The sequence below is a fragment of the Ictidomys tridecemlineatus genome, chromosome 9 (genome assembly GCF_052094955.1).
Source record: "Ictidomys tridecemlineatus isolate mIctTri1 chromosome 9, mIctTri1.hap1, whole genome shotgun sequence".
Taxonomy (NCBI): Eukaryota; Metazoa; Chordata; class Mammalia; order Rodentia; family Sciuridae; genus Ictidomys; species Ictidomys tridecemlineatus.
Genome location: NC_135485.1, coordinates 96,075,104 through 96,095,568, shown reverse-complemented (window position 1 = coordinate 96,095,568; position 20,465 = coordinate 96,075,104). Strand labels below are relative to the sequence as shown.

At 38.6% G+C, this 20,465-nt stretch overlaps 1 protein-coding gene across 4 annotated transcripts in view; it reads right to left on the bottom strand.

The window, feature by feature from the left end:
* Papss1 (3'-phosphoadenosine 5'-phosphosulfate synthase 1) overlaps positions 1-20,465 on the bottom strand; it is a 108,506-nt gene that overhangs the window by 27,977 nt on the left and 60,064 nt on the right. For all 4 annotated transcript variants that reach the window (XM_078021838.1, XM_078021836.1, XM_078021837.1 and 1 more), the window contains exons 6-9: positions 18,400-18,513; positions 15,892-16,003; positions 13,493-13,698; positions 12,164-12,299 (exon numbers count right to left, since the gene is read on the bottom strand). In XM_078021838.1, the coding sequence (XP_077877964.1) occupies positions 12,164-12,299; positions 13,493-13,698; positions 15,892-16,003; positions 18,400-18,513 (568 nt within the window). The remainder of the gene's footprint in view (positions 1-12,163; positions 12,300-13,492; positions 13,699-15,891; positions 16,004-18,399; positions 18,514-20,465) is intronic.

The window sequence follows — 20,465 nt, the reverse complement described above, 5'->3', positions numbered from 1 at the left end:
CTTCCACAGAATGAGAAAATTTTAAAGTTTGATGGTTAGGATTAAGAAAACACATGCAGGGGCTAGGGCTAGGGCTAGGGCTCAGCAGTAGAGCACAAGCCTAGCTCGTGTGAGGTGCTGGGTTTGATCCTCAGCACCACATAAAAAATAAGTGAATAAAATAAAGGTACTATATCTAACTAAACTAAATATACATATATATATATATATATATATATATATATATACACATGCATGCTCAGAATCAGAAATTGGTGAAAAATATGTTCTGCTTTGACCATTTGTTCTAAAGCAACAAGATGTACACTTCTAGCTACAATAATAAATAAATCTTACAGGCCTGAGGATATGTAATATACTAGTCATGGATTTATAATAATTACTCTTTCCATTCACTAGAAACTAGAGTAATTGTCAGACTTTCTTTCTGGTCTTAACATCTTACTTAATTACAACAGATATAATTTCTTGGTCTGCGCTTCAATTAACTACCAGATCAACTCCTCATAGAACTGAAGACACTGCCTTATTAAATAAAGACAGAAAGGTAGATACATTTGTAGTTTCAAAATCTTACTATTCAAATATGCTCGTTTATGTTTACCACTTTGCTTAACTAGAACCCTACTTTGAACTGTGATCCAGTGTCAGGATTCTGGATTATAGTGCCAGCAATAGTTCCCCTTTTTACAAGAGTCACTGCTGTTACTCAGACAATGGAACCAAGTATAAGATTAACAGAACTGATCACTGTTTCCTGCTTACGACTCTGGTTTCATTCCTACACAGTGCTTGCTACCTACCATAAGACTGCTCTTAAAAGTTACGGTTCTTTGGGGAATGGAGTAATTTCACAGAACAAAGACAATCCAGTGTAGGATCTCTGTATTTACTGCCCTTACCCCTGGCACAGCATCCTATGATGCTGACCCAAGCCTGACTTAGAGAAATAGCCTCCTTCCACTAATATTCTTCAAACCAAACAACAGACATCTTCCTCAACTTATTTTCAGTTCTGACGCTCTCCTATCACCATGACAAAGGCACAGAAGGAAGACTGTGACAATGCACTTGACTAGGACTTTGTTTGTTCATTGTTTTGCCCCCTTTTGTAATAGCCAAGATTTACAGTATTATTATTATTATTATTATTATTATTATTATTATTATTATTATTATTATTATTGGAAGTTCTCCAGTTGCTTTTTATATATGAAGAAGGCCGATTTTCACCAGCTATTTCCTAATAGCTAATATGACATAAGGTACAAATCACAGCAAAGTCCATGATACAAACACTTGAGCATTCAAAATTATTTGCTTTAGGATAAAAGAGGGATATGCAGATCTGAAAATTTTTCTATCCTTCTAAATTTGCTTCAAATTTTATTTTACATGGACATGAAAGACCCAAAACCATTCGGCAAAACTCCAGGGCTCGCCTAGATTGAGAATCAGTTTATTTCCAAACTCTATCATACCAGTCTTTCAAAAAAGAATGAATAAAGAGTGCATACACTAGTAGTAATACTCCTTAACTTAGAGAAGGACTATCTGACCTTATTCTGCCACTCTGGTTCCAGCCTAAATAAATCTCATCACTGAATTTAGTTTTATGGCCTTTCTTCCCTCACTTTACCCTGCCTCCTCTGCATGAAGTCTTGAACCCTGAAGTCACACTTACTAAGCATTAAGGAGTCCTCCTCATGGGCTAATCTGAGTCACTGAACAGAGTAGGGGGCACAAGTCTACAGCAGCAAGATCAAGGAAACTGGCTGGTACCTGGAGATAACAGGTCCAGACCTGAGAGGACAACTGGTTTAACTGGAAAACCACATACAAAGAGGTACGACAAATAAGCCACTAAATTGAGGACAATAAGAACAAGAGTTCTTGCAGTGGAAGAAAGGCATTAAAAATACAGAAAGGAAAAAGGCCACAATGTTCTGCCTCACCTCAAACCCTGAGGAATGGAGCCAGCCTTCTATGTACTGAGACCTCTGAAACCCTGAGCCCCCCAATAAACTCTTCCTCCCTCAAATTGTTCTCATCAGGTCTTTCAGTCACAGCAGTGAAAAAGCTGACTAAAGCTACCCATAAACTACAAAAACATCAAGGTCATGAAAGTCAAGATAAAGACTAAGTGACTGTTCTAGATATAAGGAGATTAAAGGCACATGATCTAGGTTCTGAACAGGAAGGAATGGTGGTAAAGAGAATACCTTGCTGTAGTTCACTGGCTTTTCAATAAAGACTCTGTTACAACATGGCATGATACGAATGGAATACATGGATTAGACAGTTTTGCATCAATGCTACTTTGCTGAATTTGATAAGCATTATGCAGTTAGGTAGAAGACTGTCATTATTTTTAGGAAACACAGATGAAAATACTGAGGGGTAACAAGGCATCAAGTCTGCAGCTTACTCCCAAGAGAGTGAGAATAAGAATGGAAATGAAGTATGTTAATAATTGTGGAATCCAGGTGAAAATTACACAGGAGTTCCTCGTACTATTCTTGTAATTTCAAGTAACATTAAATTAAAAGTGAAAACTAAGAAGACATATCAAACAATTACAATCTATAGATCTTATTTAGGTCCTGGATTAAACAAACTCTAAAGAAAAAAAACAAAAAGAAGAAAGGGAGAGAAAGAAGTGGCTATGGAATTACTAGAAATTTGAACACTGACAGGATTTTGAAAATATTAAGAAACTATTATTATTTAGGTGCAATAGTGGCATTGTGGTTGTGCTTTTTAAAGCCTTTGCTTTTAATAGGTACTGAAGTAATCAGATGAGATGGCATGCAGTTTGAGATTTGTTTCAGAATAATATGAGGAGCTAACGGGGTAGGGAGTAAATAAGATTAGCCTAGAGTTGGTAATTACTGAAGTTAGATTATGTTCGAAGTTCCCCATAATAGCAAGTTTTAAGAGAAGAGGCACTACAGGGTATCAGAAGAGGCACTGCTTTGCAATGGGGTATTTATAGACTTGAATTATAGGTCTACCAGTTTCTAGTCATGCCTGTGCCTTTAAGGACTGACTTTCACCTTCTATAACTTTGAATGGGGAGATTCTAAGTGTTATTATTATCAAGAAAATAATATAAAGGGCCTAGCCTGGTGAGATACACATTGTAGTAACTCATAAATCCAAGTTCACTAAGACAATTCATTCTTTAAAAAAGAAAACAACGCCACAGACAGGACACGGAAACTCCAAGTCCACTGGTCCACTCCACTACTACCACTGCAGCCAGCTTCCAGAATAAGAGAGCATCTCTGCACTGTGACACACAGGCCTTGTCCTCCCTAACCTGGAACAGGCTCCTGCCTTTGAATATTCATCTCAGGTAGAAGACGATTATGTTCTTAGACTTCAATCAGATCAAGTCTGATTTTGTAAAACTGTCAATTAGCAAGAGCATTTATATGACAGTATGTATGAAAGTAAGCATGAAAAATAAATTCCGCCTCAGATGTACAAGTTCCAAAGATTCTCATAGTTTAACTACCTGAGCTTTCTTTTCAAAAAGACTTAATGCAGCTTCATATTAGAAATTTAACAGATGAAGTTAAGATATGTGACTTATTAAAACTTCACATCAGTAGCATATAAAAGACTTTGCTGCCGAAATTTCTTCCAGGTAGAATTATTTCCTATCAGTTCCATTCAAAAATCCAATGGTCACTTGATCTGCCCAGTCTTTTATAAGTTTCTGGTCTTCTCAATCCCTTGGAACCATTTATCAATGAATTACACAAATTTTCTTTAACTGCCGGTTGTTCCAGGCTGTTTATCTACTAGAGATGAAAAAAATGTAATAGAAGTCCCCGATACATTGGAAACTTAACATGTTTAAGACACTGTCACAACAGCACAGCCAATATGCTTGTCCTCTATCAATTTTCAATAAAGGATGGGTAAAGAATAATAGGTTACTATGGACCTGAACCAATAGGTACTTACAGGAACTTGCATTAACATCTTAGACCTTATTCCCATTTTCTATAGAACAATGACTGTCACCCCATAATCAGTGTAAAACATTTGCCTTTTCACTTACAATTCCTAGTGAGTTATTTTAAAACTGCTTTACCTAAAACAAGGAGATATAAAAGGGCTTAGAGAGCCAGGGAATGATGGCGAGTGAGGACGTCAGGGACAGGACCAGAACAAAGGAGCATGGAGAAGGTCTTCTAATGAGGTCAACTTCCTATGTGACAAAGTACTCATGGACATAAGCAGGAGACCCAATCAGACAAACACTCTGTACTCATGCTCCTAAGGAGGGAATCCAATAAAAAAAACTAAAACAGACACATGGACAGAATGAGCACTATCATTAATAGGAACGTGTGGACAGGGGAGGAGACCATAAAGAGAACAGGCCAAAACTCCAGATTCCCAGCTCTAGTGCCCCTTCTCTTTGGAGAAGTCTATCTCTGTAGCTTTTGCAATAACCTGCTCTTGCTTGCTATCTCTGTGTCCTGTTCTTTGATTCTTTGCTGAATAGAAAGAATAAACCTAGTCCCCCTACAAGGTAACAAAACCATGACTTCTACTGAGTTTGAAATCTATAAGATGAGTGAAAGTTAAAATTAACATTGTAATTGTCATTTCTTCCTAGCCCTCTGTCCCCATTCCTGAGGAAGGATCAGGAATTCTATAACCCTGATTCCTGGAAAAGCACACTGCAGAGCTGCTGACAGCACACATAAAAGTATGCTTTTTCTGTAGGAACCAGAGTGGGTATTTTAGGCTTTGCAGGCTGGAGGTGTCTGCAACTGCTCAACCCTACCATCAGAGTGCAAAAGCTGCCACCAAGTGAAGCTGTTTTCCAATAAATGTTATTTATAAAAACTGATAGCAGGCCAGATTTAGCCTTCAGGCTTTGGTTTGTTAATCTTTGAAAGACAAATAAAATGTGGCAGGTAGGAACACAAAGAAAATTCTAACTAAGCCAACTAGTATGAGGAAAAGCACGGAGGCAGAGAAGCAGATTTTGTGTCTGAAAAGCACAAAATCATCCATTTTGTCAAAGATGGAAGACACATGGAACCCGACATAAATCCTGGCAAAAGACTATGATGTGAGGATTCTGAACGCCCAGTTGGGAAGCATACTGAGTACCAGGCTGTGAACGAAAGTAAAATAAGCAGTAACGTGCACAGAAAATTAGCCTAATAAGACTATGCAGGATTGACATGGGGGAGAACAGAGTATCCAAGTGGAGTGGAGAGACAAAAAACAAAGCAAAACAATTAGCAGGCTGCTGTACACATTTTCATATAAAACTTCTGCCAATTCTTCCATTTTCTCAACCCACTTAATCAAATATTCGTCCCCCAGGACACTGATCAGACTTACTTGACAGACTTCAATCTCCACACTGGTGGAATGAGGTCACACTATGACAATGGCAACGACAGTGGTTGCCTACCCTCTTCACCCTCCCCCATCCCTAAGGGCACTGAGCAGAGCTGTGTGTAAACAACCTGCAAATTCTTATTTTCTAATGCAAGCTCCCCCCAGCTCAGACCATCTCTCAGTCTGCCTCCCTGGTGTATGGGCATCTTAAATTCACTCCTGCTGGCCTCCATCTACACCCCTAGTCCTTCCTGGATGCCCTCTGAGCACAGAACCATTCATTCTACTTTGGACTCCTGAATTCCTTCCTATCCTGCATTCTCCACATACAACAGATCACTTGCACTCCCTGCGTCTCACTCACAGCTCTACTTTCTTCATACACACACATTCTCAGCCATTCACCATCTCTTCCCAAGGTACCCCACTGAGTGCTTCCTCCCCTAGAACAGCCTCGACAGCAGGCAGGCACAGGGAGGAAATCAGCCTCAACAAGACAAAAATTCTGGTTACACAAGCTGCTCTGAGGTAATAGCAGAACTAGTCTTGCTCTCCAGGAGCTTACAGTTCAGTCAGAGGAAGAAAAAGGAAATGTTCATGAGTAAGGGAATAACTACATGTTGGAAGGAATACAGTTCCTTCAACTCCAGCAAGCCATGAATTGGTCATTCTCAGAAATTAAGGCTGCTAGTCGTATGGAGACACAATGCTGAGGAAAAGAACAGGCTTCATCTCTTCACCTCTATATGAACTGCTGGACTGGATTCCCTCATTCAACCAGATCCTTCCGGCTCTGTCACAGTGAGCAGGAAACGCCTGCCAAATCCAAAAGGCACCTTCCTGCTTTAAGAGGTCCTGGCCTTTCTGTTGCCTGCAACATAAAGATCTACCCGCTGTCTCCCTAGCCCCGAGACCTGCTAACCACGGCACCAACCTCTTCCTATTCTTATCTGCCTCTTTGCTGCCCTTCTGCCCCTTTGTTTAAAGTTAAACCATGAATCAACTGAAGAAAATTTAAGGGGAAAATCACTCACGATTGGATTATCTCAATACAGCTGTCTTTTTTGCAGTTTCCTAATTTTTCTTTTTGTGCACACATTTTATATAATCATAATCAAATATATGTGATGTTTTACATTCTGCTTGGCCGTTTCCGCCTGACCACGTGTTTCTCACATCTTGCAGTCCTCTTGGAGCAGCGGGGTTCACTGCCAGGCCCTATGGAATTCTTCTTTTACATACTCATTCACAAACTGACCCTTTCGCCTAGATTTGATTATTGCACATAAACAGATGACTTCTTTTAGCCACATCTGTAAGCCCTAACCTTCCAACTCACCAGTTATAGATTTATCACAAAACACATTTTACTATGTAATATTGCTCATTACCTTTCCACCTCCCCTCAGTTCCTCTACCTTGACTACTACTGTCACATCTCAAGCCAAACTCGGATCCAGTCCCCACACCTCCCGTCCTCTGTCACCGAGCATCCACATGAAGGGACCGCCTAGTGCAGTGACACAGGCTCACTTCCTTTGCTCTGATGCTACCTTATCCAGGCCAGGAGGCAACACACCAAGGAAACAAGTGAAGTCTGACCCCTTGTGACAGTGGGAGGAAAGGGCAGCTATCAGCATTCCCTGATGGTGTGAGTCAGGGGGAGCATGGGAGTCCTGGAGAGGTGTGGGATATGCCATGGGAAATGCCTCCTCTAAGCAGCACAGGGAGCAAGGACTGTCATGGCCCAGTGCAAAGAGCAGGCCGACCTTGCTCTTTCCCAGCTGAGAGCTGGAGGGCAAATGTGCTTCACTGAATTAACAAAGGAGGCAATAGGTGGAAAAAAGCTCCCAAATCCTAACCAGCCCTCCTCAGATTTCTCAGAACTGTGCTTCACTCCCCAGCCCAGTAGGAACCCCAGGATGCACTGGAACCACTAGACCCAGAATTACAACATCTGCCTGAATCTTTCCATTGTTCTGTGAAAGTGTCCTACATAGCAATAATTAATAATGCTCCCCTTCCTTTCTGACTCAAGATTTATCAACTGCCACTTTATCCGCCCCCAAACTCTAATAGGCATTTCCAATTGTCCCTAAATCAACATAGTACCTGAAAAGTTCTGAATTATTTTCTAGAGTTGCTAGTGAGCCTGTGTGAACATGCCTGTGTGTGTGTTTTTACACAGGTGTCAATAAATGGGTGGGTGTGGGTGCTTTGTGGAAATTTTGGTTTTGTTTTGTTTTTAAGGGAGCTGGAAGTACGGAGTTGGATCTCCCCTCACCCCTTAGGATTGTCATAAATGATAGATCTTTCACTTACACTGTTTATGAGGGGAAAGAAAAAAAGGAATCAATAAGTGGTGAAGATAGGCCACCTGAGTAAATATGAGCACATGAATTAGACTTTTCACAAGCTAATATTCTCATTCCCCATAATATGGCAGCAATGGCTATTCTCTGAAGACTGGAAATGCTTTGAAACAAAAGTAGGAAATTATGCTGAATATAAAGCTTTTGCCCACTGGTCTCTGTGCCAATTACTGCCCATGCTCCTCTTTATCCACTGCCGTCTGCACCAGGCAGGGCGGGGGTTGGGGGATTCCTTCTAGAGATTACCCTGGGGTGGAGTGCTGCCTTCCTGCCTCCACAATGGGAGGCATTAGCAGGCAGCAAAGAACGAAGGGAGAAACTGCTGGGGCATCTCTGGCTCCTGGAACATCTTGGCTCTGTAATCCTGGCTGTGCCACATGTCCCTGCACTGGCTTCTGCCCCAAGTGCCTCCTCATAGCTCCAGCTCGTATCTGGCTCCAGAAACACTCCTTCCTTCCCTCCCCTTCAGGCCTGGTAATGCTACCAATCGGCCACCTCGGCACTCCCTGTGGGTCCCCTCAGCTCCAACCATGGACGTGCCTTCTGCTTGCTGCTGAGACGCAACACAGAGTCCCTGCCCTTCCACTCTAGGATGCAGCATCTCTAGCTCACTGCCTTTCGTGATCCAGGAAGCCCACCATTTCAAAGATAAATCTCCTGTTTTCCCCTCGGCTTTCTCACGCATCGCCTCCACCTTTACCTAAAATAGCCTAACAACCCTATCCAGCATTTAAAATATAGTTCATAAGCCAACAATTCCACAAAGCTTTCTCAGATGTGTTCACACTACTCTGCAGCATATTAGCTTGAAAGAAATTAAGCAAGCTTTTCCCTTTGTCATTAGCAGGACATCCATGGTCCCTGTGTAAAAAATACTAACAGGCTCTTCTGTGGCTTAAGTGACACCACTTCTCCCTCTCCAGGATATTGATCACTCATCAGCAATTCAAAGGACCTGCTATCTGGAAAAGTACTGCTTGCAATCACTGGTGTGGGTATTAAAAACCCCTTGATCTTTCAGCTTCAGAATGGTCTAGAAACAGTCACACAGACTAAATTAATGTTGCATACAGGACAAGAGTCCGCATGCAGTGATCAAAATATTTTTTCTAAGATGAGGGGAGGAGGAGGAGGAAGAGCTAAGAAAAAGAAAACTCTGGTCAAAAAAAAGTAAATAGCCTCTCCCTTGAACACATCAGTGACTGACTTGTTATTGACTTCCTAAAAGAGCGAACAAGTACTACAAAGTAAACTCCTTGGTCTGTTGCTTATTTGCCTTAGTCTAAAATGGAAAAGTAAATAAAATCACACCACGAATCTTTGTTGTTTGATGTAAGGCTAATAACTGGCTCTTAGCTACTTTAAACAAAGATGCAGTCACTCATTATGCAACAAATTCCCTAAATGACTAAAAATGTTTGGCTCACAAAGAAGAGTGCAAAACAGATGTAATACTAAAGTGTCTAAGTATGAACAATAATTCCATGATAAGACCTCTCTACTATGCCAAAATTAATTTACTAATATCAATTCCAGATATGAATTCAAACTTTGGCAAAAAATAAAATAAGGTGGTCTCAGCAAGTCCTCCATTAAATGTATTTCTGTTGGCCAAAAAAAAAAGAGAGAGAGAGAAGTCTACATGTAATAAATTCTCCAATGCTTCTGGTTACAAATAACACAAGACTAAAATAGAAGTGTCTTAGGTAATTCAAATATGTATGTTCTTTTTGAATAAGAAATTTGGGGGCTGGAGTTTTAGCTCAGTGGTAGAATGCATGTCTAGCATGTGTGAGGCACTGGGTTTGATCCTCAGCAACACATAAAAATAAACAGAATAAAGGTATTGTGCCCATCTACATTTAAAAAAAATAAGAAATAACAAAAGAGAAAGAGAGAAAGAAAGAAATCTGGAGGTAGGTGACTCCACAGTCAGATCAGAATCTCAAATGATAGAAGAATATAGATTAACATATTTGGGATTCTCTTGAATACAAAATGGCTGCAGGAGCTCCAAATACTGTATCCTCATGTGACAGCATACCAATCAGAAAGAAATCCAATTTCTCATCAGAAAGGAAATCTTTCCTGGAAGCCCACTCCTAATAGCTCAGTAGCCAAAACTGATATACACAGATCCTTAACATACACTGACAAGAGATCACTAAAGTGCCATTACTGAATTAACTCAATCATTAATCATTCATCAATTGGGCCCAAAATGTGTAACCAATAAAGAGAAATGAACTGTACACAGGTAACCATCAAGTGTAGCACTCAGAAGTACTTAAGTAGTTTAAGCCAAATATCTGCTTTAAATTCAGAGGGTAGGAGTAACATTTAGAAGGCAGGGAAGCTCCTGCCCTCAAATCCTAAGAGGCCACATAGGAAATGTGAATGAAGGAGGCAGGCTGTGTGGAAAGCACGGAGTACCAGAGAGTGTGCAACCCCCCCTGAGGCCTCCAGTTCTTAAGCCACTTCAAGTTCCTATCACTTCAAATTTCAGCAAACTATAGCAGGGCTCAGGAATGAACACAGATTCTTTAATCTTCATTCAAAGACAGACTAATTTGGGCTCATTGAGTTGCTTACTGCCTTGCTTTTTGCTGAAGCTGGCTTTGAACTCAGGATCCTCCTGCCTCAGCCTCCAGAGTTGCTGGGATTACAGGCATGCACCACAGTGCCTGGCCATTTCACTTTTAAAAATAAAATCCTAGGGGGCTGGGGCTGGGGCTGGGGCTAGGACTTAGCAGTAGTGCACTTGCCTGGGTTCGAGTTTCAGCACCACATATAAATACATAAATAAAATAAAGGTCTATCAACAACTAAAAAAAATTTTTTTAAATAAAAATTTTATCCTACTCTTTGGATTCTATCGGTGTTCTCAAAGGAAAGTAGTTTCCGCCCAGCTGCAGAACTCCTAGGTGGTGAGGAAGGCAAAGGTCTGTGTTTTAGATTCTGATCTGACACTAGAGTTCACAGGAGCTGACCACAAATGACAGAATAAGAGCTACCTTTGCCACATGCTCTATAGTCCCTTGGGAACAGGAGCTGTGGTTGTTGGTATGGCTGGGTGGCCAGATATTTCCCCCTCAGCCGCATTCACCTGACCTCTACACAGGAAATAGCAGAGAGCAGCACCAGTGCTTAAGGCCTTCCCCTCTCTGTGGTGGATGAGCATGAATGACAGCATGAGAGCAAGAGGCTTCAAATTCTTCAGATCTTAAAAAAAGGCTCCCAAAGACTACAAGAGCTGCTGCTCCCTGACATAGCACCTTGAACTTGCCAGTGTAGTCAGAGAGGGAGTGCGGTACACCACGAAAGCAGGTCATTTCCTTCTGTCTGTGGACAAGACCTAACAGTAGTAAATCTCACATAAAAATCTTGTCCTGGAGAACTTCACAGTGTACAAGACAGTATGGTAATGAATGGCACATTTCATCTAAACCTAGAAGTGATGTGAACTCATTACTGACCTGCTCTAAAAATTCTGTTACTGTTCAATATCTCGCTCTTTTATACCACAAACCCCTCACATTTATTTATTTGTGGCTCTTTAGCACTTGGCACAATAAATACGATTTCAATAAAAAAGAACACAATAAAAGTTCCATTGTTCTTTATGTGCTGCTGTGATACATTCCACTTTAAAGAAATTCCTAAATAAGCGCATTTTTCAAATAAATTCTGTTCTGAAGTTCTATTCAGCTTAAACACAAGTTTTATAATAAAGAAACAAACAAAAGATCAATTTGTTATTAAGATCTGTTTTAGTCAGTTTTTTCATCCCTGCAACTAAAACATAAGAATAACTTTAGAGGATGAAAAGTTTACTTGGGGCTCACAGTTTCAGAGGTCTCAGTCCACAAATGGTTCACTCCATTGCTGTGTGCCTGGAATGAGGCAGAACATCACCGTAAAAGGACATGGTGAAAGAAAGCAGCTCAGGACATGACAATCAGAAGGAGAGAGCGCTCCCCTCACCAGGGACAAAATACAAACCCTAAAGGCAATTTCTCAATGACCCCCTCCTCTAGCCACACCCTATCAGCCTAATGCTACCACACAGTCACTATCAGTGGATTAATGCACTGATTAGGTTAAGGCTCTCATAACCTAATCATTTCGCCTCTAAACCTTCTTGCATTGTCGAACACATTAGCTTTTGGAGAACACCTCATATCTAAACCATAATAGCATCCATCTTCCAGAGTATATACAAAATGTTAGATCAAATTATATCATTATAACAACACAACACAGGCTGGTTCTGTCTGCCTTTCCTTATATAGTGCAAGGCTACAGATACCTTTAACTTATCATTCTTTTAGACATTCAGTTAGCATGAGAAAAAAAATCATCTAGAAATCTGTCTCCAAGCAGTGCCATATCATGTAATTAGGTCCACGTCTTACCAGCATTCATATCCTTAAACTTCTGCTTGAGCTCAGTAGGAGTAAGACGATATTGATCAAGACCATCATTCCAATAAATTCGGTCCAAAACTTGAAGATCTCCTCCAATCAGCCAATCTCCCTGCTCCATAACCATCTAATGGGATGAAAAAAAAAAAAAGAGCTTATTCAAGCAGAAATACAAAATTAAGAACACTCCTTTTATACAAACTAAATACATTCACAGTGAGCTATTCTCCATTGTAAAAGCAATAGCAAATTTGTTGAGCTGATCCACTGAATTGGTGCTATTAGAGGTGTTACAGAATTAGAAAATATATTGTGTAATTTCTCAAAAAACTTGTGAAACAACTATTAAATTTACACATGAAAGGCAAGAAACCATAAGAATAATTAATGATTTTTTAAGTAATGAAAGTATTATTTTTGTTGTTGTATGTTAATTAACAAAATTTGTAACCCTGGGTCACCCCACTCTCTGTGTGCTATAATCCTAAACTTCTAAAACATTAACATCATTGACAAATTCAAATTTATACTAATTTGTCAAGATCACTGACAAACTATCTACATTACCTCAAATTTCTTCCAACTTCACTCATCTTTCCCTGCATCTGAAAGGAAGAGACACTACCCCCCAGGATCTGCCTGCTTTCATAATGCAGCTCAAGCCCACCCTTTATCCCCTGTCACCTTGGTTCACATGCCAACAATGCACATAGTTTCTTTTTAAGCTCCAATCTACTTTAAAATACCTAATAAATGACAGAAACTTGACCTCATTGCTAACATTCCATACACAATACATTAAGTAGAAAGGGCACTTTGGAGAAACTAAGTATATTTCATTGCTTTTATACCAGAAAAGATGAAGGTCCCCTGCTGTGGGCTCCTGTAGGCTGCTGTCAGTAATGATTAATATCTGCTCCCACAAAACTCCAAGGTCATAAACATGGTGCCCAGCATGTCCTCAGCACTATATTCCAAGGACCATCACCTAGCTTTGTGCCTGTATATATACTTGCTGTTTTTAAATACTTGTTATAGGCTCAGGGTGTAGTTAAGTGGCAGAGCAAGTTCTTAGCATGTATGAGGCCTTGGGTTCAATCTCCATCACCAAAAAGTAAAAATAATTATAAGGATTTATTGTATAAATATTTATCTGGACCAAATGACAAGCCCACACTCTCACTACATTAATTGAAGAACCAATCACAATTCTGCAAAATATTAACAATTCCAATGGAGCAGTTAACACACAGGAAGTGCCCACATTCTGGCACAAATGTTATTGGCAAAGAAGGAAACTCAGCAAGGGGTATTAAGGACCTTAATATATGGGTGACTCTTGCATGTTGTGCCCCACTGTCGGGCACAGCGCTCCTCTTTCCTGTGCTCAAAGAACTCTGGATTGCGAAGAATTGCCACACGGCGGCCCTCATACATGAGAGCAAATGCTGTACATCCGTCCAGCCTCTCCTTCTCTTCTTGAGTAGCTGTCAGAACTATAGGCACTGACAAGTTTATGACACCCCCTGCAGGACACAAGAGAACACAAAGCACACAGTGTGGGTTACTCAACAAGCCTAGCTTACAGCCACCTCCCACTTCAGTGGACACTTCAAATGAAAAATGGCTATGGGTCTAAATGGCAGTGTTCAGTTGGTACCTGGCAAAGAAAATCAGGAGAAGGAACAAACTACAAGGGCAGGGACAACAAGCAAGAATTGCAGTTAAAAAAAAAATTAAAAGAATCAACACTGTGTAGAATAACATTTCCACAACCATTCTTCAACCTGAGAAAAAATTTTCATAAGAATTAAAAAGTAAAAGAAACCATTTAACAAGGCAGCATCAGCTAGTTATGATTAACAGTGCCAAAAATATATCAAGCAGACCTACCATAAAAATGAAACTAAAAACTATGTTTCAGGAACCTTGCAAGAAAAATTTAAATCCTTATTGAAGGCAAAACATAAATAAGTATATTTTAAGTGTCAAGTTAATTAAGCATACTTAAATATTCTTGATTATCACTGCAATAGGAAGACAAAACTGTCCCACAAGCTCTGTGTGAATACACACACACACACACACACACACACACACATATATATATATAATATATACATATAAAATCAGAATCAAACTATATCATAGCACAAGGTAGCAATCACTGGCTCCATTTAGAACAAAATGTGCTCTGAGCCAGATCAGAGGAACTGTCTCAGGTTCCAATCTTTCAAGCTGCAAAAGTTTTTTTTCTCAAGACATGGTGTATGGCTTAGAAGAATAAAATGTAAATTGATATTTGGCTGACTTATTGAAGAAACCATACTTTTTGGGAATCAAGGCATGTGTTATTTGGACAAAGATATACCTACCACTACTAGGTACAGTTTAAAATGCAAAGTCACAGCCATTCATGGTAGTGCACACCTGTAATCCCAGTAGCTTGGGAGACTGAGGCAGGAGGATCGAGAGGTCAAAGCCAGTCTCAGCAACTTAGTGAGGCCCTAAGCAACTCAGTGAGACCCTGTCTCAAAATAAAATATATTTTTAAAAAGGATTGGGGATTGACTCAGTGGTTTAGTGACCCTGGGTTCAATCCCCAGTACCAATTAATTAATTAATTAATTTATTTAGTGAAGCTAATAGGTAGATCTGCACTAAGCCTAAGACTGAGTCACTATAGATAGTCCACAAAGACAACCAATAATTTTAAAGAGGAAAATCAAAGTGCAATATTTAATCCTTATGTTCTTGTAATAAAGTTTCTTGAGGAGAATGATAATAATTATAATTTCTAACATCAATTTTACTCCCCTGGTAAAAGAAGTCATGCATATAAGAACTTGGTAGCAATTTTGGGTTCTGTGACATTCAAAAATATTTTGTATAATGAATGCTCAATTACAATGATCAACAGTGCATAATATAAAGATAGCTGGATTATGATGATAATACACTGAACATTAATTCCCTTGGCCATTTTTTTAAGTGGTTTCAGAGAATAGGAAGAACTGTGTGTTTAGCCATCTATTTCAGGATTCCTTAACTTGGACTCCATGATTCCTCTTTTGAAGGTTCTAGCAAGACTACAGTATAGGAAAATTTGGTGTGCAACTGCAAGGTTCCAGAAGGTGCTTTCTACAGCAATCAAGTGGATATGACACAGGAAAACTGTATTTGTTTTTACAACCCATGCTCTGCCTTAATTTCCAGGTCCTCCATCTCCCTCTACAATAAATCACAATCAGAGGAACAAAAACGGAAAAAGGTTCTCACATACGTTAAAGACCAATGTAACAGTCTTCAAAAGTTACCTCAATTAACCCATTTTTCCCCATCAACCCAGATGTGGAACACCTATAAAAATTATAGGATAAACATCATTATATGATACATATTAATAAAAATAAGATAATTATAACAAAGTAATAATCATAATATATTAGTACTAGTTAGTATAATTTTACATATATATAGAGAGACACACACACACACACACACATATATATATACACGCACATATATGCTCTAGATTATGATTGTCAACCTATTTTAATGTACCCGTGTCAATTCTGTCGAACAATAAACAGAACTGAAAACTTGGGACTTAATGGTGTTAATTAGTTACCATTATTTTTTATAAACAGTGACAGATACTTGAAGCTATATAATTTCTCTTCCATGCACAATGCAATTTTGAATGTAAAATATCTTACCATCCAGAAGACAATCAAAATGAAGGCACTGTAAGTACTCCCTCTCTCTCATGAAGCCATTTAGTGGTGTTGCCCAACCTTCAGCCAGAACCTGTACCCACTGCATATCCACCTAATAAATCAGTGACAAAGTAAAAATTTCCATTTCATATATATGAATTTATGAACATAAGCAATAAAGGCCTTAACTATTTATTTATTTATTTATTGTACCAGAGATTGAACCCAGGGGCAATTAACCACTGAGCCACATTCCCAGTCCTTATTATTTCCTGAGACAGGATCTTGCTAAATTGCTTAGGGCATTGCTAAATTGCTAAGGCTGGCTTTGAACTCTCAATCCTCCTGCCTTCAGCCTCCTGACCTGCTGGGATTACAGACATGAACCATTGTGCACAGCAGGAATTTAAATTTTGAAAGTAATGGAAACAAACATTTTAAGGATGGTTACAGATTTTACAAATCTAACAAAAAAACAAGGGCACTAGAAAAATATGCATTTCTCCTAATAAATTTAAATAACATAACCATGTATAGTGACAGACCCCATCATTGAAGCAGGAGGATCAAAACTTCAAGGCTGGCCTGAGCAACTTGGCTAGACCCTGTCTCAAAATAAAACCCCAAAAAGGTTGAGGATATAAAATGGTAGAGTCCCCCTGGGTTCAACCCCCAGCACTAAAAAAATTTTTAAAAAAAATATAAATAACATTAGACTTCAAAGTATTTGTAATAAAGACAGCTTCACCTAAACCAGTGCCTCTCAAACTTTAGCAGATACCTCTGGAAGGTTTGTTAAAAGAAAGCTGTTTCACGCTCAAGTTTCTGATTCAGTCAGTTTACTGGTGGGCCCAAGATTTTGTATTATATCATGTTCCTTGGAAATACAACAATGAAAGTCTGGCAAATACACTTTGATGACCTAACCAAACAAAATTTTAAATAAAAATATTTACAAAAAAAGAAAGTCCCTCACCCATGACAGAGTATCATTCATTCTACAAGGACTACTATTTCTTGAATTTTCAGATTGCCAGCATTTCCCATCAGAACACTGAAGAATGGATGGACTGTGTATGTCACTGCTGGACACATTCCTTTTTTAACTGAATATAATAGTGGATCTCAAATGAGAAAAGATGAAACATCTGGCCAAGTGGACTGCAAATGAAATGTAGTCTCCTATTTATTCCCAAAACAAGTTGGCCAATGAGTCCTACTGTAAAATCAAATAATGGTAAGGAATTCCCCTGCTTCAATTCACGAAGAAAATGTATTTATAAGAAAAATTTTTTTCACTTTGAAATTTTCCTCTGATTAATTTTTCCTGTAACTTTGAAAGTGACTATTATTTGTCTCTATTTGAATCCAATTCTAGATGTTGTCTGTTAGAGGATAAATGTCTATGCCCTCACCCCAACCCAAATTCCTATTGACGCCTTAGCCCCCAGTGAGACTATATTTGGAAAGGGAGCCTGTGAGGAGGTTCAAAGAATGGCAGTGTGTCCTCCAGGTGCTCTGCTGACTGAATGCATTTGAGAACCACGGTTCTGGAGGAAATTCACATTTAGAAAAAGCACCGTCTTCCTGGGTTTTGGAGTCTGACAGACCTGGATTTATATTCATTCATTCCCATTCTCTTTGTATGTGTGTGTTCATTCTGTGCAAATTCCTCACTGACAAATTCTGGCTCCATTTCCACAATGAGCTACGGTAGGCCTCCCTCCCTGCCGCTCCCCAGCCTGTCCCTGGATTCTGGTCAGAGACCCAGTCACACAAAGGGTTTCAAGATCATCAGCTCCTATCAGGAATCTGAGTACTATGTGAAGAGTCGCTCTCCAAACTCAGTTTTATTCTTTCACCTTACTTTCAGATTTGGCACTTTGCAGGGTGGTTTGGATCTGTACTATCTTAGAAGAAAGGTAGGAAATCCAGCTTTTATTCCATATTCTTATTCCTTAATTTATGTTTTTAAAATACACGTAAATGGTATAACTTAAGATTCTCTAAGATTTGTAAATAAGAGTTTCCATTTCATCATGCCTAGTTTAATTAAGTAAGATTTTTCTAGGAAAGACCCTAATGATATCATTAGAGCTAAGATAAACAAATAGAATCATTCTTAATATATGAGAGGGTCAAGTATTGGACAGGAGATTAGGAAACATGTTTAGAGGAAAAATGTTCATTTTAGTTATTATGGATTAGTATTTCTTAATGTTTTAGAACCCATTCTTTCTCTTAAGCCTAAAAATCTCATACAATCTTTTGTTTGATATTTCAAAATAAATACATATTATGACTAAAGCAAATCAAAGCAATGACAATGCAGGAATACTTTTTCACAAACTAAATATATTCCCCATCCTGGAAAATTATGATATACGCCATAACACCCTCACCCCCAGCCTCCCACCACCCCTGGCCTCAAACACTGCTCAAACATTCACCATCCTAACAAGCACAGAAGGCTGCACCAATCAGTTTGAAAAGCAACACAGAACTTACTTTATTTATTTTCAATGCTGGTAATGTTTCTGCATCTGTTTTTGCCAGATGAAGTTTATTTTCTGGTACATACAGTTCTTTCACTTCATAAGAGGCATCCACAGGTACAATATCCTGTAAAGCAAGAAAACTGTTTGATTCAACAATTTGGATTTCTCAAAAGAGAAAAAGAAAATAAATCATGGATAGATAAGTAAAAAGGCAATGTGACAACATACCATGGAATTAATAAAAGTATAAAGAGTAATAACACAAAACAAAACAAAAAACAAATTCAGAGTTCCCTCAAAGAGCATCCTAATGAAGAAAATCAACAATTCCAACTGTTAAAATAAACAACAGTATAAAAAGGGACTTTGAACCAACCCAGATGTCCTTCTGTAGATGGACAGGGAAACTTTGGTATATATACACAATGGAATATTACTCAGCATTAAAAGAGAATAAAATAAGGCATTTGCAGGCAAATGGATGAAACTGAAGAATATAATACTAATCCAATCCCAAAAAACCTAAGGCCAAATGTTTTCTTTGATATGAGGATGCTAACTCACAATGGAGGGGCAGGGGGATGGAGAATCTTTAGACAGGGCAAGGGGTAGGAATGACAGTGGAATGTGTTAGACATCATTACCCAAAGACACAAATGGTATGAAAATACTTTGTGTACAACCAGTGACTTGAAAAATTGTACTCTATATGTATAATATGAAATGAGTCGCATTCTGCCATCACGTATAACAAATTAGAATAAATAAATAATAAAGTAAAAAATAACATTAAAAAAAGCAGGAAGGGGGGCTTTGAATGCTGTGGTCCCTCCATTTAATTTGCCTAATTTTAGCTGAGTTACTCTCAAACAAATAGCATCACATATGCAAACATGTCCCACAACTTAGTAGGGAAAAAATAAATTCCTGGAATATACTGTATATCAAAAGTAGGCAACTTCAAGTGATCTCAAATACAATGTTAGAAAAGGAATTTAAAAACAAAAGAATCCCTTGAAATGTACCATTTTGTTCATTTGCAGATACACCTTCATCACTACCATCACTAAAGCCACCTTTCATTCATGCAACACGATTTTCCAGAATATGTCCGTTTTATTCCCACTATCATGTTGTGAGAAACAATACTTTTTATCCCACAAGAAATTTTCCCTCATACTAGGAATTGAACTCTGGATTGCACAAATGCTAGGCAAGAGCTCTGCCACCAGAGCTACATTCCCAGCCCAGACTGGAACTTTCATCAAAGCTCCAAGAACTCATTTACAGGAAACAGGGACAATGTTTTTCTTTTCCCATTTACCTTATAAGTATATAAATATTTGTGATTACCACAACATAAACCATTTACTCACTGCTCTCACAACACCTGCCTTAGGAGTATCCTAAATGTATTTGATCACTTTAACTTGCTTTTAAAGCTAAATCAGTCAGGTTACCTCTATAAGAACACAAAATGATGTATTCTGCTCCCTTGAACAACCAATAAAAAAAAAATAAAAAATAAAAAAAAGAACACAAAATGAGGGCTTTTCATAATTATGTTCAAGCAATATTTTGTTATTCAAACTAAGGCAATTCTCAAGGAAATGAGAAAATAAGGCATAGATGGGAAAATATATTTCTCAAAAGGCATGTCTAATAAAATACTATTGTAAAAATGAACAAATATATTATCCTATATTATATCCTATATTATACAAAATATACAAAGAACTCTTAAAGCTCACCAACAAGAAGATATCCCATGCTCATGGGTTGGAAGAATACCATTATAATGGACATGCTACCCAAAGGGATGTACAGATTTAATGCAATCCTCATCAAAGTACCAACGATATTCATCATAGAAATAGAAAAATCAATACTAAAATTCATATGAAATCACAAAAGACTCACAACAACAAGAGCAATCTTGAGGAAAATAAGGTGGGGGAGGCTTAAGGTATCTGCTAACAGACTACAAAACACATCACCAATGGTACCAGCATAAAAACAGACATGCAGGCCAATGCAACAAAACAGAGATCCCATGAATAAATCTGCACATTAAAA